A 24,607-nucleotide genomic window follows, 5' to 3' on the forward strand; every position below is an offset into this window, starting at 1 on the left:
AAGGTAGAAAAGAGGCCACACTGAAGAAGCTAGGAATGCGGAGATGCCGACTGGGAAAGAAACAGACAGTGGCCACAGAGGTGGGGAGGGAATCACAGTCACGGAGCAGGGCAAGAGACAGACTAACACATAGGGGAGTGCAAAGGGAAGACAAATCCCCATAGCAATTGGCTTAGAAAGAGAAAAGGCCCAAATTTCCTGAGTTCTTACAACCAGCAGGGTTTAAAGCCAGGAGTTGTAAAGGTCACCATGCTTCAGAGAGCTTGCAAGGCACTGGGGCTGCTCTTGGAGAAAAGGCAGGGCAAACAGCCTGTGAATGTAAAGCATTAAAACAGTAATCTGAAGAGTGCCTGGGTCACACAATGAGGAGGTTACTTGCTCATCAGAAGTTTATCCCACAGAGGCAGCATTCACAGAGAGACCCCTCTGGGAATAAAGGAACTGGCAGGCACCATTTCCCTTCCCCACCCCTAAGCATAAACACACAGCAACCTGCAGGAACCAGCACACCACAACACTTGCTACCTAATTTGCTTACACCAAACCCCACACCCCATACTCTGGTGGAACTACCCATCCCAGTCTCACTTGCCTCACTCCCAACGCAGCAGGCCCCCACTCCCAAAAGACAGGCCCAAACCCCTGCCCACATCCTGTCTCCCAACCTGGGAGTTTTGCAAGGCCTTGGACCTGGTGGAGGTGGTGACAGGTCTTATTCCACAAACAGACCAGAAGACATCTAGTCAAAACACACCACATTCAGGCCAGGGATCAAACACTGCCCACAGCAGGCAAAGAGAACCTCAGCAGGCAAAGAGAACCTCTGCAGATAACTGGCCTAAAGGATAAAATGGTGACAACACAACAGCAAAGCATATGCAACACATACTGGAGACACTCCCAGAAATGCCAGGTCCTGGGGAACAGGGAACATTACACAGCAGGGCACTACTGGATGTCTTCTTCATAAAGCATTACACTCAAGAACAGGAGACATCACTGACTTTCCTAACAAAGAAACAGGCACAGAGACTTACACAAAATGAGAGGACAGAGGAATTTCTCCCAAATGAAAAAAAGGACAAGGCCACAGCCAGATATACAAGCAAAACAGTTATAAATAACATGCCTGATGGAGAATTTAAAGCAGTAATCATAAGGATATTCACTGGACCTGAGAAGAGTGGAGAACATCATTGAGACCATTAACAAAGAGATAAAGAATAACACAGAGATAAAGGGCTCAATAAACAAAATGAGAAACACACTTGATAGAATGAACAGCAGGCTGAAAGAAGCAAAGGAATAAATTAATGACCTAGAAGACAGAGCAATGTAAAATAAGGTGAGCAAAAGAGAGAAAAAAGAATTACGCAAAACAAGAACAGATTTTGGGAACTCAGTGACTCCGTGAAACATAATAACACTAGTATTATAGGAGCCTCAGAAAAAGAGGAGAAAAGGGGGCAGAGAATTTATTTGAAGAAATAATAGCTGAAAACTTGCCTAATCTGGAGAAGGAAACAGATATCCAGATCAGGAGGCACAGAAACCCCCAACAAAATCAATAAAAGCAGATCCACATCAAGACATATTGTCATTAAAATGGCAAAATATAGTGATATAGGAAAAATATTAAAAGGAGCAAGAGGAAAGAAAACAGCTACACACAAAGGAAACCCCAATAGGTTATCAGGGGATTTTTCAGCAGAAACTTTCCAAGCCAGAAAAGAATGGCATGATATATTCAAAGCACTGAATGGGAAAAACCTGCAAATAAGAATACTCTATCTTATGTTAGAAGGCTAACATTCAGAATAGAAGGAGAGAGAAAGAGTTTCCCAGACAAACAAAAACTAAAGGAATTCATGACCACTAAACCATCCCTGCAAGAAATATTAAAGGGGACTCTTTAAGTGGAAATGAAAGACCAAAAATCGCAATATGAAGGTAGGAAACACAAAAGCAGTAAAAATGAATATTTTGTAAAACATCAATCAAGAAACTCACAAAATATAAGTATGTAAAATACGACACCATACCTAAAATGTGGGGAGGAGATGAGTAAAGAATGGATTCAAACTTAAATGACCATCAACTCAATATAGACTGTGATATGCAGACAATGTTATATGCAAAAACCAATGATAACCACAAAACAAAACCATTAATAAATATGCAAAGGATCCAAATATGTCACTAAAGAAAACCAGCACACCATGAAAGACAGAAAGGCAAGAAAGCATCAGAGAAGATCTTTAGAAATAACCATAAAGCAAGTGATAAAATGACAATAAATATATACTATCAATAATTACTATGAATGTAAACGGACTAAACATTCCAATCAAAGACATGGGCTGACAGAATGGATGAAAAAAAGACCAATACCCATCTATATGCTGCCTACAAAAGACTCATTTCAGACCTAAAGACACTTGCAGATTAAAAGTGAGGGGATGGAGAAACATCTATCATGCAAATGGAATGTCAAAAGAAAGATAAAGTAGGAATATGTATATGAGACAAAACGAACATTAAAACAAAGACTGTAACATAAGACAAAAGACACTATATAATAATAAAGGGGACAATCTAACAATTAGATATAACAACTGTAAATATTTGTGCCCCCAATGTGGGAGCATCCAAATAAATAAAACAGTTAATAACAAACATAAAGGAACTAATGGACAATAATAAAATAGTAGGGGATTTTAATATCCCATTTACATTGATGGACAGATCATCTAAACAGAAAATCAACAAGGAAAAAATGGCTTTGAAGAACACACTGGACCATATGGATTTAACAGACATATACAGAACATTCCATCCTAAAACAGCAGAAAACACATTCTTTTTCAAGTGCACATGAAACATTTTTCAGAACAGATCACATATTAGGCCACAAAACAAGCCTCAACAAATTCAAGAAGATTGAAGTCATACCATGCATTTTTTCTGACCACAATGCAATGAAACTAGAAGCCGACCACAAGAAAAAATCTGGAAAGAACACAAATACATGGAGGTTAAGTAACATGCTACTACACCATCGTTTAAGCAGGAAATAAAACATATTTAAAAAGTACATGGAAACAAATAAAAATGAAAACACAAAGGCTGGGATGCCTGGGTGGCTCAGTGGGTTAAGCATCTGCCTTCAGCTCAGGTCATGATCCCAGGGTCTTGGGATCAAGTCCCGTATCGGGCTCCTTGCTCAGCAGGGAGCTTCTCCCTCTGCCTCTGCCTGCCGCTCCCCCTGCTTGTGCTCTCTCACACTCTCTCACAAATAAACAAACACACAAATAAAAAAATTCTTTAGAAAATACAAAGGTTAAAAACCTTTGGGATGCAGCAGAAGCGATCGTAAGAGGAAAGTCTACAGCAATACAGGCCTACCTCAAAAAGCAAGAAAAATCTTGAACAACCTAACATTCCACCTAAAGGAGCTAAGGAAAAAAAAAAATCTTAAACCAGCAGAAAGAAGAAAATAATTAAGATTAGAGAAGAAATAAATGATACAGAAACTAAAAAAAAAAAACAAAAAACAAAAAACAGGTCAATGAAACCAGGAGTTGGTTCTGTGGAGAAGAAAAAAAAAAAACAACAATAAAACTGATAAACTTATAGCCAGAGTCATCAAGAAAAAAACAGAAAAGACCCAAATAAATAAAATCACAAATGAGAGAGGGGAAATACCACCACAGGATTACAATTATAAGAAAATATTATGAAAAATTATATGCCTAGAAGAAATGGATAAATTCCTAGAAATACAACCCACCAAAACTGAAACAGGAAGAAATTGAAAATTTGAACAGACTGATAAACAGAAAAAAAAAACTGAGTCAATAATCAAAAAACTCCCAATAAAAAAAAGTCCAAAAGCAGATAGCTTCAAAGGCAAATTCTACCAAAAATTTAAAGAAGAATTAATACCTATTCCATTCTTCTCAAACTATTTCAAAAAATAGAAAAGGAAGGAAAATTTCCAAATTAAGAGGCCAGCATTACCCTGATACCAAAACAAGATAAAGACACCACAAAAAAAAAAAAAAAGAGAACTAAAGGCCAATATCTCTGATGAACATAGACATAAAAATCCTCAATGAAATACTAGCAAACTGAATCCAACAATACATTAAAAAAAAATCATTTACCATGATCAAGTAGGATTTATTCCTGAGTTTCAAGGGTGGTTCAATATCTGCAAATCAATCTGATATATCGCATAAATAAGAGAAAGGATAAGAACCATATGATCATTTCCGTATATGCAGAAAAAGCATTTCACAAAGTACAACATCCATACACAATAAAAGCCCTCAACAAAGTAGGTTTAAAGAGAACATACCTCAACATAATAAAGGCCATATATGAAAAATCCACAAATAATATCATCTTCAATGGGGAAAATCTGAAAACCTTTCCCCTAAGGTCAGGAACAAGACAAAGATGTCGACTCTAACCACTTTTTTAAATTTAAAATCAATTAATAATTAACATATCATGTATTTTTTTTAAGATTTTATTTATTTATTTGACAGAGAGAAACAGCGAGAGAGGGAACACAAGCAAGGGGAGTATGAGAGGGAGAATCAGGCTTCCCGCTGAGCAGGGAGCCCGATGCAGGGCTCGATCCCAGGACCCTGTGATCATGACCTGAGCTGAAGGCAGACGCTTAACGGCTGAGCCACCCAGGGGCCCCTAATTAACATATCATGTATTATTTGTTTCTGGGGGTATAGGTCTCCGATTCATTAGTCTTATATAATACCCAGTGCTCATTACAACACATACCTTCCCCAATGTCCATCATCCAGTTACCCCATCCCTCCACATCCCCCCACTTCCCTCCCCTCCAGCAACCCTCAGTTTGTTTCCTAAGATTAAGAGTCTCTTATGGTTTCTCACCCTCTCTGGTTTCATCTTGCTTTATTTTTTCCTCTCTTCCCCTATGATCCTCTGACTTGTTTCTTAAATTCCACATATCCATGTGATATGATAATTATCATTCTCTGATTGACTTATTTTGCCTAGCATAATACCCTCTAGCTTCATCCACATCATTGCAAATGGCAAGATTTCAATTTTTGATGGCTGCATAATATACCATGGTGGGTGTGTGTGTGTGTGTGTGTGTGTGTGCATACCACATCTTCTTTATCCATTCATCTGTCAAAGTACATCTGGGCACTCTCACTACTTTTATCCAACATAGTACTGGAAGTCCCAGTCACAGCAATCAGACAACAAAAAGAAATAAAAGGCATCCAAATTGGTAAGAAAGAAGTAAAATTATCACTCTTTGCAGACATGATGCTATACACAGAAAACCCCAGAGATTCTACCAAAACACTGCAAGAACCAATAAATTCAGTAAAGCAGCAGGATACAAAATCAATGCCCAGAAATCAGTTGCATTTCTATACACTAAAAATGAAGCAAAAGAGAGAAATCAAGGCATCGATCCCACTTACAATTGCACTAAAGACCATAAGATACCTAGGAATAAACCTAACCAAAGAGATAAAGGATCTGTCCTCTGAAAACTATAGAACATTTACGAAAGAAATTGAGGAAGACAAAAAGAAATGGAAAAACGTTCCATGCTTATGTACTGAGGAACAAATATTGATAAAATGGCTATGCTACTTAGAGCAATCTACATTCAATGCAATCCCTATTAAAATACCATCAACATTCTTCACAGAGCTGGAACAAATAATCCTAAAATTTGTATGGAACCAAAAAAGACCTCGAACAGCCAAAGGAATGTTGAAAAAGAAAAACAAAGCTGGAGTCATCACAACTGCAGACGTCAGGCTGTATTACAAAGCTGTAATCATTAAGACAGTACAGTACTGGCACAAAAACAGACACATAGATCAATGGAACAGAATAGAGAACCCAGAAATGGATCCTCAACTCTATCATCAAAAAAAGCAGGAAAGAATAACCAATGGAAAAAAAGACAGTCTCTTCAACAACTGGTGTTGGGAAAATTGGACAGCCACATGCAGAAGAATGAAACTGGACCACTTTCTTACACCATATAAAAATGAACTCAAAATGGATGAAGGAACTAAATGTAAGATAGGAATCCATCAAAATCCTTGAGGAGAACACAGGCAGCAACCTCTGTGACCTTGGCTGCAGCAACTCCTTGCTAGACACATCTCCAAAGGCAATGGAAACAAAAGCAGAAATGAACTATTGAGACTTCATCAGGATAAAACACTTTTGCACAGCAAAGGAAACAGTAGACAAAACCAAAAGACAACCGACAGAATGGGAGAAGATGTTTACAAATGTCTTATCAGATAAAGGGCCAGAATCTGCAATCTATAAAGAACTCATCAAACTCAACACCCAAAAAACAAATAATCCAATCAACAAATGGGCAGAAGACATGAACAGACATTTCTCCAAAGAAGACATATAGCTAACTGACACATGAAAAAATGCCCAACATCACCCCACACCAGGGAAATACAAATCAAACCACAAAGAGATACCACCTCACACCGGTCAAAATGGCTAAAATTAACAAGTCAGGAAACAACAGATGTTGGCGCATATGTGGAGAAAGAGGAATCCTCTTATACTGCTGGCGGGAATGCAAACTGGTGCAGCCACTCTGGAAAACAGTATGGAGGTTCCTCAAAGAGTTGACAATAGAGCTACCCTATGACCCAGCAAATTGCACTACTGGGTATTTATTTAAAGGCTACCAACACAGTGATTCAAGGGGGCACATGCACCCCAATGTTCATAGCAGCAATGTCCACAATAGCCAAAATATGGAAAGATCCCAGATGTTCATCGACGGATGAAGGGATAAAGAAGATGTGGTAAATATATATACAACGGAATATTAGTCAACCATCAAAAAGAATGAAATCTTGCCATTTGCAATGATGTGGATGGAATTAGACAGTATTATGCTAAATGAAATAATTCAGTCAAAGAAAGACAAATACCATATGATTTCACTCACATGTGGAATTTAAGAAACAAAACAGATGAACATAGGGAAAGGGAAGGAAAAATAAAGCAAGATGACAACAGAGAAGGAGAAAAACCATACGAGACTCTTAGCTCTAGGAAACAAACTGAGGGCTGCTGGAGGGTCAGTGGGTGGGGGTATGGGGTAACTGGGTGATGGGCATTAAGGAGGGCACTAGATGTAATGAGCACTGGGTATTATATGCAACTGATGAATCACAAAACTCAACCCCTAAAACTAATAATACAATATATGTTAACTAAATTGAATTTAAATAAAACATTAAAAAATTAAAACTATTGGGACTACAACAAAAAAAAATCTTCTGCACAGTGAGGGAAACAATCAACAAAACTAAAAGGCAACCTACAGAATGGGAGAAGATATTTGCAAGTGACATAGGCAATAAAGGGTTATTATCCAAAATATATAAAGAACTTATATAATTCAACACCAAAAAAAACAAATAATCCAATTAAAAAATGGACAGAAGACACGAACAGACTTTTCTCTAAAGAAGATATAGACGGCCAACAGGCACGTGAAAAGATGCTCATCATCACTTATCATCAGGGAAATGCAAATCAACACTACAATGAGATATCACCTCACACCAGTCAGAATGGCTAAAATAATCAACATAAGAAACAAGTGTTGATGAGGATGTGGAGAAAAAGGAACCCTCCTGCACTGCTGGTGGGAATGCAACCTGGTGCAGCTACTCTGGAAAACAGTATGGAGGTTCCTTGAAAAGTTAAAAATAGAATACCCTAAGATCCAGCAATTGCACTCTGGCTATTTACCCAAAAAATACAAAAACACTAATTCAAAGGGATACATGCACCCCTATGTTTATAGCCCCATTATTTCAAATAGGCCAGATATGGAAGCAGCCCACGTGTCCATTGATTGATGAACGGATAAAGAAGATGAGACAGACAGATACAGATATATAGATATAAATGTATATATAATGGAATATTATTTAGCCATAAAAAATAATGAAATCTTGCCATTTGCAGTGACATGGATGGAGCTAGAGAGTACAATGCTAAGTGAAATAAGTCTGTCAAAGAAAGACAAATACCTTATGATTTCACTCATACGTAGAAGAAACAGAACAAATGAGCAAAAGGAAAAAAAAAAGAGAGAGAGAGAGAGGCAAACCAAGAAACAGACTCCTAACTACAGAGAATAAACTGATGGTTATCAGAAGGGTGTTGGGTGAAGGAATGGGTGAAATAGGTGATGGGGATTAAGGAATACACTTGTGATGAGCACCAGGTGATTAAAATTAAAACTTTTTAAAAATCATATCGTCTCAACAGGTACAGAAATAGCATTTGACAAAATTCAACCTTCATTCATGATATATGTGGAATCAAAAAACACACACACAAAAATCAAAAACACACCCCAAATACAGAGGTCAAACAGATGGGAGGAGGTAGGCAAAATGGGTGAAGGGGAGTGGGAGGTACAGGCTTCCAATCACCAAATGAATAAATCACAGCAATGAAAGGTACAGCATAGGGAATACAGTCAATGGTATTATAATAGTGGTATATGGTGACAGATGCTAGCTGCAGTTTTGGTGAGCACAACATACAAAGTTGTTGAATTACTGTTACTATGTTGAATTACTGAAACTAATTTTTTTTAAAGAGTTTTTTATTTATTTATGTGACAGAGAGACAGCCAGCGAGAGAGGGAACACAGCAGGGGAGTGGGAGAGGAAGAAGCAGGCTCCCAGTGGAGGAGCCCGATGTGGGACTCGATCCCCGAACGCCCGAACGCCGGGATCACACCCTGAGCCGAAGGCAGACGCTCAACGACTGCGCTACCCAGGCGCCCCTGAATTACTGAAACTAATTTAACACTGTGTGTCAATCATACTTCAATTAAAAAAACTTTTTTGGGAAAAAAAAAAGTTCTACAGGTAATACTGATACCACCCCCATTTGGATTATTAGCGCAAGGATTCTAAGTTAAATTTCTGGTAATTACTCGAACTAAGGTATACTGCCTAAGGGAAAAGAGCTGATTGGCCTAGGATTGCAAATTCAGTTTTAAATTGAAAGTTAGCAACAAAATCAGAGATAAATGACCAAAAAAGACAAATAACCACAAAGGCTAAATCACAGGGATTTGATAAAAAAAAAACTACTACTACTACTCCAGGATACATACTGAGAGTCAGAACAGATATATCTCAACGACCATCACAAACTATAGCAGAGTAATGGACTGATGATCTTGAATCATAAATATCATAGTGGTTTATCAGTGTATTTATGGAGTATATCCAATGTACTCAGAGCAGAGTAGGCAAAGTGGGGCTATCAAAAGAAGTACCAGATATTTAGCAGGCATTCAACCAATATTTGAGTTCATTAGCTAAATGAATGAAAGCATAGTATGGTCTCTACCCTCAGGAGCTTACAATGTAGTAGAAAGATAAAAGAAATATAAAAGAAACTTAATTATTAGATAATTTGAATACAGTTACCCTTGAACAAGGCACTGATCACCTGCACAGTCTAAAATCCACCTATAACTTTGACACCCAAGAATTTAACCATTAATAACCTACTCTTGACTGGAAGCCTTACCAATAGCATTAAATAGACAGTGAACACATTTTTTGTAAGCTATATATATTATATTCTGTATTCTCACAATAAAGCTAGAGAAAATATTGAGAAAATCATAAAATACATTTACAATACTGTACTATAAAATATCCGCACATAAGTGGACCCACACAGCTCAAACCCATGTTGTTCAAAAGTCAACTGTATGTCAAGTTGTTGAGAAATCACTGAAGTTCCTGAATGACTGAACATACACAACAGCTGCCAATCAATCTGAGCAATAGGATGCAAGTATTAAATTGCAAATCCTACCAGGTCAGTGGGAGTAAGTGAATTCGCCTGGAGTGGAACAGTGAGGGCTTATTTTACCTATTTCAAAATCTCTTCCTATATTTTACTACTTTGATATGGCCTGGTGAGGGAGGTGTATCAGTTAAAAAGGTTTTATTTCTTAAAGTATAAATACATACACACTTAAGGGTTAAACCTGTCTGTAGCTTAATGTCATTAATTCAGTGAAATATATTGCTTTCTTTTTAATCACCAGTCAAATCACCCTCACTGATGATTTCAGAAGATGAGGTACCCGGAGAAGGAAATTCAAACCGGAGGAGGCTGTTAGGAAGGTAGCTAAAGGCGTGCAGGTGAGGCAGCAATAGAAAAATGGCCTACTCTTGTCTCCATAGACTCTCCTACCTTAAAAGCATCAGCTACAACATTTGAAACCACCCCAACTGCTCCATTTCTTTTATGTGTCTGGAACTGTTAATGCCTGATAAATCCTATATACTACCATGCTTGCATTTAGTAAACAGTTTGATTAATAATACTCATTTTACTCACACTTGATAACTTTCTCACCTCTTAAATAGACTTCTCTAAGTCAAGATTATTGTGAAGATAAATTCAAAATAACTTTTAAGGAATCAGGAAGCTTGAGGTAGAATTTAGATCTTACTTTATTACCTTTTATTTTATTTTTTATTACCTTTATCACATTGCATCTATTTAGTATATCCTCTTCACACCTCCACACTGACTTGCAATATAAAATTAAATGTTTACATAAAATAATGTTCAGCCCCAATAAAACTGTAAAAAGATGACTTTTTAAAATGCAGTAAATATTTAAAAGATATTTTGAAATGATAAATAAAAATCAACATGAATCCAGTGACATTATCCACATTATTTAAAATATCACATTATTATATACCCCACAAAAGAGTTCAATGCAAAATAAATGTTGCCTGATATGTTACATTCAGTTTGTGTCTTTACCTCTATTCTCAGGCAGATATTTTCTCTTAAAAAGTAATGCTTTAACTGTCCCTTATGAAGACATCTTATTCATTGTTACTGCATATTTATCATTTATGACTGTTCATTAGTAATTAAGTATTTCTGAAGTTTTAGGGTAAAATCATATTATATTCATTCATACAAAATACTCTTAATTTTTAAAATGTCAGTATTTGTTATACTATTTTTAAGTAGTTTGCTAAACTGAGTGTTTTGTAGGTTAAACACACACACAAAAAACTACTTCTACTTCCTAAGCTGATAAGAACTTAGCTCATTCCTATACCAGATATTAAAACCTTAAGGGTTAATCCTCATCATCTTTGAGAATTTCTATAGAATGGGTCAACTATACTGCACTTGCATTTGTAAATTAGTTTGCCCAGCTGCTTAATCAGGAATAATGCAAAGAAATCAGACTCTCATTTCATGGCAAATAAACTGATAATTTTTTTTCAACCTGTATAAAAATTGATCTGCAAATGCATATGGAAAAGGAATACAATGTTTAACTGGCAGGACTGCTAAAGTACTGACAACTAAACAATGCCATAAATACTCCTATCTTAGCAATCGTCCAAATGTTAACTTCTAGAGAATTTTGACTGATACACTGAAATAATTCATGCCAATTAGATTATATAATTTTTGCCACTTTTGAGACAAAATATATCAATTTAAAAAGTGTCTGTTTATATCACTTGCAAATGTCTATATACTAAAATTGCTACAGCCTGTAAGGTACATACTACTTAGAAAACACAACTGGTCACACATTGCCCTTTTCAGGTATATTCATATAAAGATAGAAATCAATATTTGTAGCATCACTAGGTCTGATTAGCAAATGTCACCCATGTAGGCATGACTGTCAAATCAATAGCCAAAGTGTGCCCTTGACTATAATCACCATCATAACTGAATAATCTGTAAATTAGATCACAAGTTGTAATCCCCCATCCACCACCAAAACATGCCCTGTAATATATGGTGCTTCCAAAAGAAACACAACCGCATGTGCCACATCAATAGGTTCTCCAAACCTCCCAAGAGGGATATTTTTCTTTAAGTGTTCTTCTTTCAAGTCTTTCGTCATATCTGTGTGAACAAATCCTAAAAGAGAAATGTTTATTTAGTTGAAAAGGGTAGACAGTAAGCCATCTGCTCAATTTTAAATAAAAATAAATTTGAGAAAAAAATTTGAGATTATTAACAAACTTGTTTAGGAAATACAGAGTTCTGCTAGCAATCAAGTAACCAAGTCTACATTTTTTTTTTAAGATTTTATTTATTTATTTATTTATTTGACAGAGAGAGACAGCCAGCAAGAGAGGGAACACAAGCAGGGGGAGTGGGAGAGGAAGAAGCAGGCTCCTAGCAGAGAAGCCTGATGTGGGGCTCAATCCCAGATTGCCGGGATCACGCCCTGAGCCAAAGGCAGACGCTTAATGACTGTGCCACCCAGGTGCCCCCCAAGTCTACATTTTTATTCAGTTTAACTCAATGAACATTTACTGAACACCAAAACATTTGACTCCCAAATATTTGGCCCAACTCCTAGCACAATGTAAGTGGTAGATACAAACATGAATAAAAATTCCATTCCTTAGGAAACCTGTAGTTTATGGAAGAAACTATCCCTAAATATAATAAAAGGTCATCTGGTTAACAAAGTACCACAAAGAAGTAATTTTCACTTGATTGGAGGTAGAGGGGTAATAGGGTTAGAGGGAAGAAAAGTGGTCATGTGAACTGATTTGGCAGTTCTGACAAAAATTAGTTTTGTTTGCTATAGGTAAGATAGCTGATGATCAGAAAGACCAGTATTTCTGAGAGTCATATAAGAAAAAAATCTCATAGAATGATCCTATTCTGATGCAAGTACATACTGAAAATTCAAAATTTAACATGGCATTGGTAAATGAAATGAAGTTCAAAGAGTACATTTTCTAAAGTACACGGTTCTGTTGTATAAAGTATGACATAATACATTAAACAACCAATTCTAAATGATTCATTTTATAGATCTATGCCAGAACTATAAATTAAGAAAATCTTGTGAGATTAGTCTGAGACAAATACATATTACCAATAAAATACTCAACTTACAAAATCAGTATACTGTACACTACTCATTTAAACTTTTAAAAAGAGAGCAAATAATTAGTCCTCATGAAATTAACAAGAGATTTTTTATTTTAAGGTCATGAAAAATACATAGACAAAAAGTCAGACATGTGAAGTGAAAGTTTAATGTGCAACCTCAAGAATAGTTTTCAAAAAAAAAACCAGTTTTCAGACTGGCTTATGTTAAAATTAAATCATTTGTTATTCAAACCGTAAATCAACCTAAATACACTGTCATTTAAAGTATCAGGATAAATGTGAACTGAACACTATATTAAGAATTAAAATTAGGATGGCTCGCCTGGGTGGCTCAGCCGATTAAGCAGCTGCCTTCAGCTCAGGTCATGATGCTAAGATCCTGGGATCCAGTCCCACATCTGGCTCCTGGCTCAGCAGGGAGCCTGCTTTTCCCTCTGCCTGCCACTCCCCCTGCTTGTGTGCCCTTGCTCTCTAATTAAAAAAAAACAAAAGAAAGAATTAACATTAGGTCACTGGTTTATTATGTAATACTATGTTATTTAATTTTTCTTTGCCTTTGGTTTCACTTAAAAATATTTAAACAGTTTAAGTCTTATGAGAAATAATCATAGATTTTTCTATTGTGAATCCTACAACAGTGACAGCTTTTTGCTTTTTTTTTAAAGATTTTATTTATTTATTTGACAGAGAGACAGCCAGTGAGAGAGGGAACACAAGCAGGGGGAGTGGGAGAGGAAGAAGCAGGCTCCTAGCAGAGAAGCCCGATGTGGGGCTCGATCCCAGAATGCCGGGATCATGCCCTGAGCCGAAGGCAGACGCTTAATGACTGCGCCACCGAGGCGCCCCCAGTGACAGCTTTCTTACGGAAAAACTAGAAATAAGCTGAATGTCTTTCAAAAAGGAACTATTTAAAGAAATCATGGTATAGCCATACTGCAGAACAATATGCAGTTATTAAAAAAAATGCCATGAAGGACATTTAAAAGAGCAAAATAGTATTTGCATATAAAAAGAAAACAAAAAATATATATACTAATGACTAAAACCACCAAAATATTAACAATGACTATCAGTAAATACTAGATTTACAAGTGATGATTTTTTACTTTCTTCTCCATACTTGTCTGTACTTTCCAAATTGTCTACAATATATGCATATTATTTTGATATTCAAATAAAAAGTTATTGAAAAAGATGCACAGTTACTAAAAAAGATGCACAATACTGTCTATAATGAGGACCTGGAATAAAAAAATAATGTTACATTATTTGTGTGTTTCATTGTGAGATTATATTGTGAAGTATGACCTCCTCTGCCATTAAATCTCACCACATTTATTTTAAAAGTCCACCCCATTTACTTAATCCCTTTCATCTTTAAGAACAATGAGATGGCCAGAGGCATGCAAGAATAAAGAGAAGTAGCTGACACAGATAATAACACTAGATAACCAGCCTCTGCAGAATTTCAAGTCAACTGTAAATGAAACCTCATCTACAAGTGATGAGTCATAATAATCAATAGGCAATCCAATTACCTTAAAAAGCACTATCATGGGACTTCCTGATATCCAGTTTTATGTCTTTGGACACACTTATTTTCAAAAATACCTCAGAGTGTATTAGGAAAAAAAAAATCATCTCACATGTTCAAAAAGCTGATGAATTAAAATTACGAATGTTAACATTTAAAGATCACATTATCTTCTCAAGGAGTTCATGATACACTTACTTTATTCTAAGGTTGTTTTGAATTCTGGCAAAATTGGCATAAAATATTTCCCCACTAACTCTCAACACCCTCAGCAGAAAATCAATAATGTGTTTTAATTAAAAAGAAAAAAGAAAAAACTCAGGGCACCTGGTTGGCTCAGTCGAGTGTCCAACTCTTGATTTCAGTTCATGATCTCAGGGTCGTGGGGTCAAGCCCCCCATCAGTCTCCTCGCTCAGCAGGGAGTCTCCTTGAGATTCTCTCTCTCCCTCTACCCTTCCCCCAGCTCTTTCTCTGTGTCTCTCAAGTAAATAAATCATTTTTTTAAATTTTTCCAAAAAACTACAGTAAAAATGTTTTGCAAGAAAGACCTTGTAATGATGAGTTAACAAATTCCAGGCTCAACTTCTGGTGAGCTTTTTCTGGTTCTGGTGACTTTTTCTCAAAAGCAGCATTTTGTGATAAAAAGACCACTGGGTTAGGACACATTAAGCTAGATTTTGGTTCCCCGTTCTGCTGATACTATCAAAGCTATGACCCAAGCACAGTCATGTACCACCTAAAACTGTATGACTGTTTCTGTATCATAAAATAAGTGAAGTAGATTGAAAATGATGGATCCCTGAGATGTCTTTTAGCTCTACAAAACTATGATTCGAAGAGGAAAAGTATGCCTCATAAATGACAACTTTCCTTGAAAGTTAGGAAACTGAGCTCCCCTACAAGGATCCTCAGTTTCTACGTTGGTAGCTGGGTAGATAATTAAAATAGCTCCAATTCAGGAAGCACTGATGCTAATCTAGGTTTTTATTCATTCTCTGTAGAAAGAAACAGATTTACCCAGCTTCTGGGTGGATGTCAGTCCTTACGTGTTTGTCCTTTAAGAGACAGAGTAAGGCCACACAATTTGTGAGAGGCCTTTGGAGGAATTTCCGCCTTGGGGAAAAAAGGCAGACCTAGAATAGAGTGTGAGGTACAGAAAGGCAAACCTTGGACAGGAAGAGAGATTTAGACAGTGAGACAAGTTTAAGAACTATTCCAGTGAGATGGAAAGAAATCTTATGCCACACAGATATAGGCCATGAGGACAGATTATAGTCTTCCAAAAACAACCAAGTAAGCCAGACACATGGAATAAAGGCTAATATCTTGAAGCTTTTGATAAGGTCTTGTTCAACATTACAGTCTAGATTCAGCCCTGCCATATAGTCTGTGTCCATGTTAGGTCAAATTTGAGAAGGAGAAAGAGGTCCCATCTGAATCCAGCAATGATTGCAAGAAGTCCAGAACTGGAATCATGATGTTCAGGCACCCACCTCACATGAAGACTCTCCCTCTACCCCTCACCTGGAAGATAAGGGTGTTATTTCACAAGGGGAAGTCTACCACAGACTCTCCCCAGGTCTGTAAATGGAGAGTTATAATGACAATCCTCATGAGACAGCTGCTAGCTAACCCTGAATGCTAGACAGAAAGACTAAAATAAAGTGGGCATCAGAGGCCAAGTTGAAAGGAAGGGATTAATTCACCAATACTGGCTTTTCCTCTTTGATTATGATGTTTGATATGGAGACCGAGAACATATCCAAAGACTCAAGAGCCTTTCTCTAATCATTATCAGCAGTTTTTTTTTAATTAACAGACTTATTTTTAGAGCAGATTTAGACTGAGCATAAAGTAGAGGGGGCTCCCATATACTCCCTTATCACATTGCCCTTATTTTCCCCAATTATTTATAGCTTGCCTTAGGGTGGTACATTTGATGGTCCAGTATGGATACATTATTAAGTAAAGTCCATAGTTTACAATAGCATTCACCCTTTGGCTGGTATAGTTCCATGTTCTGACAAACATATAATGTATCCACCATTACAGTATCATACAGAATAATTTTACTACCCTAAAAATCTATCTGCAGCTTTTAAAAACTCATAGAAATCTTTAGCAAATTTATCAGAAATCAGATAAAAAATGTGAAGCTAATCTCTAATGACTCCGGGCTGTACCAAATTTCAATATCATTTTATGCTATAGCTCATAAACCATGGGACCCTCATTTATATATTCACAACCCAGGTCACTGCATATCAACAGCCTTTTGGATTCTCCATCCACATATCACAGGACCTGAGCAGAGATATTAACAGTCCTTAACCATTTCACATACTCATTTCTGTGCTTGTATTGCTCTCCAGTTTGTGCTCTCTCCTTAGCCCCATAGGACTCTCTTCCGTATCATTCTGTCACTTTATTTATAAAATTCTGGAAATTTTGCTCTCCCACTCACTTTATTACATATGTATTTACAATGCCTTTCAAGCTGGGTTATGAAAATTAGTAACTACCAGGAGGTGCCACTGTCTAACAAATGATGTTATTGATCACTTGTTGGACAATTGGAGGCTTCAAGATGGAAACGAAGTTATCACTCCTTAAACCAACAAACAAATAACTGAAATGACATGCACTCGACTTAGAACAAGGCTACTTCTACTTTAGTTCCACATACATGACTCAGTATATCTTTTTTAAAAAGGTACAGATAGGAACGCCTGGGTGGCTCAATCAGATAAGCATCTGACTCTTGATTTCGGCTCAGGTCATGATCTCAGTGCTGTGAGATCAAGCCCTGTGTCAGGCTCCGCACTGGGTGTGGAGCCTGCTTAAGTTTCTCTCTCTCCCTTTCCCTCTGTCCCACCCCTACTCTCTCCCTCTCTAAAAAAAATAATAAAAATAAAAAAGGTACAGATACATTCTTCCACATAAAAGTACACAGTTCTTGTCCAATGAGAATTTATATTTGATAAATTCTAGAGAAAATGTATTTCTTTTATCCATTTTTTTTTGGCTAGATATATAAATAGCATCTCATTTCCACATTACTTGATCACTATTTTAGTTTTGAAAGCTTTTATATACAACACAGACCATATATTTAAATAAGACACCGGGATTTTGGCCTATCACCAATATTAACAATTACAGAATGTATACTATTTGATACATCTACTGGTTCAGGTTTTGATGCTCTGCTATATAGAAAGAATTAAAATAACCCCAGACACTTTTTTTTTAAAGGAGAACAAACAAGGCTGTTGCCAAAAACTAGACCAAGATTTTAACCAGAACAAATTTGTATATCCTTTTTTTTTTTTAAGATTTTATTTATTTATGTGACAGAGAGACAGCCAGTGAGAGAGGGAACACAGCAGGGGAGTGGGAGAGGAAGAAGCAGGCTCCCAGCAGAGGAGCCCGATGCGGGACTCGATCCCGGAATGCCGGGATCACGCCCTGAGCCAAAGGCAGACGCTTAACGACTGCGCTACCCAGGCGCCCCCAAATTCGTATATCTTAATATTATGTTAGTAATACTAAGTGTACAGGGAAGCAGTGTAAAAAATCAATTCCACACCAAACAGCACGTAAGAGGACCCAGAATAATACCTGTTTTGAGTAGCTGCCAAGCTTACACAAACATTTGTCAACAAGGTTTTCTCCAAGTAGTAAGCATAAAAGATCTTCAACTTAAGAAAGGGGGGAGGGGTGGACACTTAAGGTACCCTACAGAAATAAATACAATGCTGTACTATTTGTCAAAATTTAAAATGCATATTCCCTTTGGGTCCTGGCAATTCTATATCGAATATGGAAGCAATTCTATATCGAATATGGAAGCAATTCTATATCGAATATGGAATCAACTCCAAGATATATTGCATTATGAATAAAGAAGATACAGAACACTGAATAGTATGATACAACTTGTATTTTCTTTTTACATACATATTTATATATTCATATAAATAGACTTATATATTTATACATTCACATAGACATATATTTTATATGTATACACACACACACATTTTATTGGCTTGTACATGAAATGCCAAAGACATTAGTTAACAGTAATTGCTTTTGAGGAAAGAAACTAGATGATTTGGGGAGAGAAGACTCACTTTTCAATATGCCTTTTTGTACTTCTGAATTTTGCACCATGTTTGTATTATCTATTGAGAACACATTTTTTTAAAGTAATGTATCCATTATAGTTTCTACTTTTTTAAAGATTACTGTATTTTTTATTTATTCAAGAGTGAGTGAGACAGGGAGAGAGCGAGAGAGCGTGTGCGCGCGCGCGCGCGAAAGAGAAGGAGCGGGGGTAGGGGCAGAGGGATTGGTGCTAAACTAGCAGGGATTAGGGAAATATCAAAGCGTCCTGATAACCTTTGTACTCTGTTATGTGCCTTCAGCTTGGTTCACTGTTCAGTCACAGAGACTAGCTAAATTCAAGCATTCCAAATCCATGAACATTTGATAAATGACTGTGGTTTAGATACAACCATTTTAGAAAAAAAGAAAAAGAAAAAAAATAATCCAAAACTTGACTACTGTCACTGTGACACTGCTTTCTGTTTGTGTATACTTATGCAACCTGATTGATTCTAGTGTTAGCCTAGTTTAGCCATATACACAATAGATTATTTGTGATTTGGGGCTTCATGTATTTGCTTCCCTCTATTAAGGGATTGCAGTAGTGTGGGTGATGAAGAGTTAATTCTAGTTCATAATGATTTAAGAATTGGATGATTTAAGGGTAATACACGTTTCTAACTCACAATAATTCAGCAGATTTCCTGGAGTGTCTCCTATATACAAGGGTCCAAAATTATAAAAAATGAGTAAGGTATTTCTGCTACAAGGAGCTAAGTACTGTGAGAAGGACAGGTATATAAACAAATAATTACAAAGCTGTATGATGGATGTAAAGTAGAGGAACATACATGATGTTATGGAAACAATGAAGAAGGAATGCTTAATTTTGTCAGAGTGAATCAGTTGTCAAGGCAACAAGCTAAATAGTGGGGAATCCAGTTTGTATACAAAGGGAAGTTTTAGGAGTGTTATGGAAGCATGTTTGTATAGCCTTTCTTAAAGAGCTTACTTTTCAGTACAATTTGTAGTACAGAAAAAAATCTATTGCTAAAAATGTGGCCATTTCATAGGGTGACCTTTATTATGTTGGCCATAAATATTTAGCAGGATTCATAGTATGAATATGCTTTATTGGTCAGAAGCAAAGTGCACGTTGAAATAGAAGAATTAAATTGATTGTATGGATTACTTCTTTATTTTAAGTAGTAATTTCAAACAGGTAGTAATTTCAAAACAGATCTCTTAATAGAACTGACAAGCCTCAGAATTAACAAATATGTTTCTTCGTATGTCAGTTTTCCTGGTCACCTTCAAATGGAGTTTCCAGTTAAGGAAAGCAGTTAAGAAGCAAATCATAACAGGAAAAGCAAGAAATGGGGGAAATAACAAATTAGGCTATTATTCACTGCCTAATGATTTTTTAAAGATCAGTTAGTTACTAAGCTTTGATACTCAAATATAAAATAAATTTCTAGTCATGGATAAATCTTACTGGTTAGAAAATATTGAATATGAGAGACAAAATATTTGATGAACTGAAACTATAGGGGTGCCTGGGTGGCTCAGTCGGTTAAGCATCTGCCTTCGGATCAGGTCATGATCCTGGGGTCCTAGGATCGAGTCTCACATCAGGCTCCCTGCTCAGCAGGGAGTCTGCTTCTCCCTCTGCCCCTCACTAGGCTCTTGTGCTCTCACTCTCTCTCAACTAAATAAATAAAATCTTTTAAAAAAGAAATTTCAACTGCTTCTATTATTCTGTGGACTAAACACACTGCATAGCATTGAGTCTTCTGATAAATGCCTATATGCTGCATTTTTTCAGTCACTTCTGGGAGGTCCCATAATGTTTGTAGATCATAAGAGAAACCAGCGTACAAAACATGGCCCCTTTCTCGCCTGGGTGGCTCAGTCAGTTAAGCATCCAACTCTTGATTTCGGCTCAGGTCGTGATCTCAGGGTCATGGGATTGAGCCCTGCATTGGACTCCATGCTCAGCAGGGAGTCTATTTCTTTCCCTCTTCCACTCCTTCTCCCTCTGCACACACTCGCTCTCTCTATATAATCTTTTTAAAAAATTAACAAAAATAAATAAATAAAACATGGCCCCTTTCCCAAACTGAGCAACTTAACCTTTTCAAGATGAGCTTTGGCAAAAGTTTTCCTTTATAATTCCGTATTTTTATTTTGGTCTAAATGGAGGTTGGTTTTATAACTCTGTCTTGAAGATTATATCAACACACTCACACTTCACCCCTCTTTCCCTCTGTCTTGCAGACTACCTAGCACACTGTGAAAATTTAAGTTGAAGAAGGAAATTTTAAAATGGGACTTAAGTGATTTGTAGAATGCGTTGTGTTCTTGAGTACAGATGGCTACTGAGTGGAATAGAACATGTTTAAAATTTAAGGCAATTAATTTGAAGACCAACAAACCAGCTGTTAAGTTGCATATTTGAATTTATTTTAAAAGCCTTAGCATTAGTTAAGATTTAGAAAATTTCTTTAGCCTTTAGCAAGCTACACTATAATTCTAATCATTGTTTTAATATTTTCCAATTACCTGTAACTGACAGATCAAGTGAATTGGCTTTGCATCCCATTTAATCCATCAGTATTTTCAAGCCATGAGGAATGCCCAAAGTAAGCACAATAAAAGGAACAGGTACACAATAACGTCCTACTGATCTTCTTGAGAAGTCTCTGATTTCTGTGCACTTAGCCCAAATCAAACTTGATTTGTATTAGAAGTGAACTGCATCTCTGCTGGCCTGGTTTTTCTCACATCTTTAACAAGAAGACAAATGTTCCTCATAGATTTCCTCCAGGAGGCTAGCTCTAACTATAAGCTTCCCACTGTGACTTCTACTATTTTGAAAATGATTAAACAGCCACATATCTTCATCATTGGCCACTCCAACATATGTCTGGTTTTAGAAACCTTAGTTTCTCTAAGCAGTGCCTCCTGCATATGTAATAGTACCTTTTGGTGCCAGAGTATTCAGTCTCATTTCTGTTACCATGTCCTACCACTTTCTTCCTCCCATGCCATCACACAATGAGCCTCAGAGCCCCCATTCACTCGTTAAAGAGACAACTACAGATAAAAGCACTGTTAAAATCTTGCTACTTCATAGATGGACTTCTAAAAAGATGCTTCTTCCTCCCGAGTCTGTGTAAATACCTTTTTATCCTTCAAATTTTTCTGTGTTGAAATTCTAACATGAATCCTGATAGCTCTCTAGGGCACAATGAGGTCCAGTGAAAGGCATCTTGTCTATTTTGAAAACAAACATTATGTGAACGCTGGCAAATATTTTTCTAAATACAGACTTTCTGGAGAAATCAGTAGGTTGGTTATTGCATATGATTGCTTGGTGAAATATGCAAATGACATCACATATACAGCCTTGTTTGATTATTTCCTCTGGTCTATACTGTTACTAAAAGCATACTGTATTTTAGACCTATTCAAATATTTTAAATATACAGAAGTATTATTTTTCATAAGACAAACTGAAGAAATATATTTAAGTAATATACACATTACTTGGAAAGCTCTGCTTTGACACTGACCAAGTCTAAATTAATTAGCAAATGTATCCCAGTGAGCAATACTGAATGGAACATTCCAAGAAGAGAGACAGGCACTTAAAATGGAAATAGTTCTCCAGAAGTATACAATTTGGAGTTCAACTAACACATACATTACCAATACCCAACCTCCCACCCAGCTTGAAATTCTTACATTCAACTTTTAGGAGTTCTTAATTTATAACTGATTTTTAAATGAGAAGTTTCTCTTATGGTTTCAGTTTGAAAGTAATCATTTACTAGAAAACACAATGTGGGGTGCCTGGGTGGCTCAGTTGGTTAACTTGATTTTGGCACAGGTCATGATCTCAGGGTCACGAGATCACGCCCCGCATCAGGCTCCACACGTGGAGCCTGCTTAAGATTCATTCTCTCTCCCTCTCTCCCCCTTGCTCTAAAATTTGGGAAAAAAGGGGCACCTGGGTGGCTCAGTCGTTAAGCGTCTGCCTTCGGCTCAGGGCATGATCCCAGGGTCCTGGGATCGAGCCCCACATCGGGCTCCATGCTCCTCTGGGAGCCTGCTTCTTCCTCTCCCACTCCCCCTGCTGTGTTCCCTCTCTCGCTGGCTGTCTCTCTGTCAAATAAGTAAATAAAATCTTTAAAAAAAAATTTAAAAAAAAAAAAAAAAAAATGCAATGTGGTTTACACAAACAAAACAGCCTAGCATTACTCTTGGCCTCCTCCATGAGGGTACTGCAGAGACTGGCAGTGTGGGCTGGTGTAGCCACTTATGTCCTCTCAAGACATAGTCATGCCCTCACGCATTTCACTGCTCAAGAATTTAGTAATAGTGACGATTCCATGTTCCTATTCTGATACAAGTGCCTGATGATGCTGATATACTTACAAACACAGGAACAATCTCTGCTATTATTATACAAAGCCATCGTGTACATAAATTATTTAAAAAGAAAAAAAGTAAAATTGTCACTATTTGCAAATGACATAATACCATATATGCACATATATATATATACACACACATATATCACCCTAAAGAGTCCACCAGAAATCTATTAGAAGTAATAATTCAGTAAAGTTGCAGGATACAAAACCAATACAGAAATCTGTTGCATTTCTATACACTAATAATGAACTAGAAGAAAGAGAAATTTAAAGAAAAAAATCCCATTTACAATTATACCAAAAAGGATAAAATACATAGGAATAAACTTAACCAAGAACCTATACACTGAACCCTCTAAGACACTGATGAAGAAACTGAAGATGACACAAAATTGGAAAGATATTCCATGCCTGTGGATTAGAAGAACTGTTAAAATATCCATACTACCCACAGCAATCCCTATCAAAATACTAATAGCAATTTTTCACAGAACTAGAACAAAGAATCCTAAAATTTATACGGAATCACAAAAGACCCCAAATAGCCAAAATTATCCATTATTTAAGTAATCTCTGCACCCAGTGTGGGGCTGAACTCATGACGCCATGATCAAGAGTCACACACTTTACCAACTGACCCAGCCAGGCACCCTGAGCCAGAACAATTTTGAGAAAGAAGAATGAAGCTGGAGGTATCATAATCCCAGATTCCACATGGCATTAAAAAGCTATAGTAATCAAAGCTGTATGGTACTGGCACAAAAACAGACATATAGATCAATGGAACAGAATGGATAGCTCAGAAATAAACCTACTGTTATATGGTCAATTAATTTATGACAAAGGTAACAAAAATATGTAATGAAGAAAAGACAGTCTCTTCAATAAATGGTGTTAAGAAAACTGACAGCGGGGGCACCTGGGTGGCACAGCGGTTAAGCGTCTGCCTTCGGCTCAGAGCGTGATCCTGGCGTTATGGGATCGAGCCCCACATCAGGCTCCTCCGCTGTGAGCCTGCTTCTTCCTCTCCCACTCCCCCTGCTTGTGTTCCCTCTCTCGCTGGCTGTCTCTATCTCTGTCGAATAAATAAAAGTAAAAATCTTAAAAAAAAAAAGAAAAAGAAAACTGACAGCGAAGAATGAAACTGGCCTGCTTTCTTACATCATACACTAAAAAAAACTAAAAATGGATGAAAGATGTACATGTGAGATCTGAAACCATAAAACTCCTAAAAGAAAACATAGACAGTCATATCTTGGACATTAGTCTTAGCAATATTTTTCTCGATCTATCTCCTCAGGCAAGGAAAACAAAAGCAAAAATAAACTATTAGGACTACATCAAACTAAAAAGCTTTGCACAGGAAAAAAACAAAATCAAAGGCAATCTACTGAATGGGAGAAGATATTTACAAATGATACAACCAATAAGGAGTTAATATCCAAAATATATAAAGAACCTATACAACTCAACACCAAAAAAACCCAAATAATCCCATTAAAAAAT

The 24,607-nt window shown here is 36.8% G+C and overlaps 1 protein-coding gene across 3 annotated transcripts in view; it reads right to left on the reverse strand.

Annotated features, from left to right (window-relative positions):
• Positions 1-24,607, reverse strand: part of CBR4 (carbonyl reductase 4) — an 86,875-nt gene that overhangs the window by 56,056 nt on the left and 6,212 nt on the right. For 2 of the 3 annotated variants that reach the window (XM_008685621.2, XM_008685619.2), the window contains exon 5: positions 10,551-12,024. The exons of the other annotated variant lie outside the window; for it this stretch is intronic. In XM_008685621.2, the coding sequence (XP_008683843.1) occupies positions 11,846-12,024 (179 nt within the window). In that variant the 3' untranslated portion in view covers positions 10,551-11,845. Of the gene's footprint in view, positions 1-10,550; positions 12,025-24,607 lie in introns of those variants that run through there. 3 annotated transcript variants of the gene reach the window in all.

This window comes from Ursus maritimus, unplaced genomic scaffold (genome assembly GCF_017311325.1).
Source record: "Ursus maritimus isolate PB19 unplaced genomic scaffold, ASM1731132v1 scaffold_11, whole genome shotgun sequence".
NCBI lineage: Eukaryota > Metazoa > Chordata > Mammalia > Carnivora > Ursidae > Ursus > Ursus maritimus.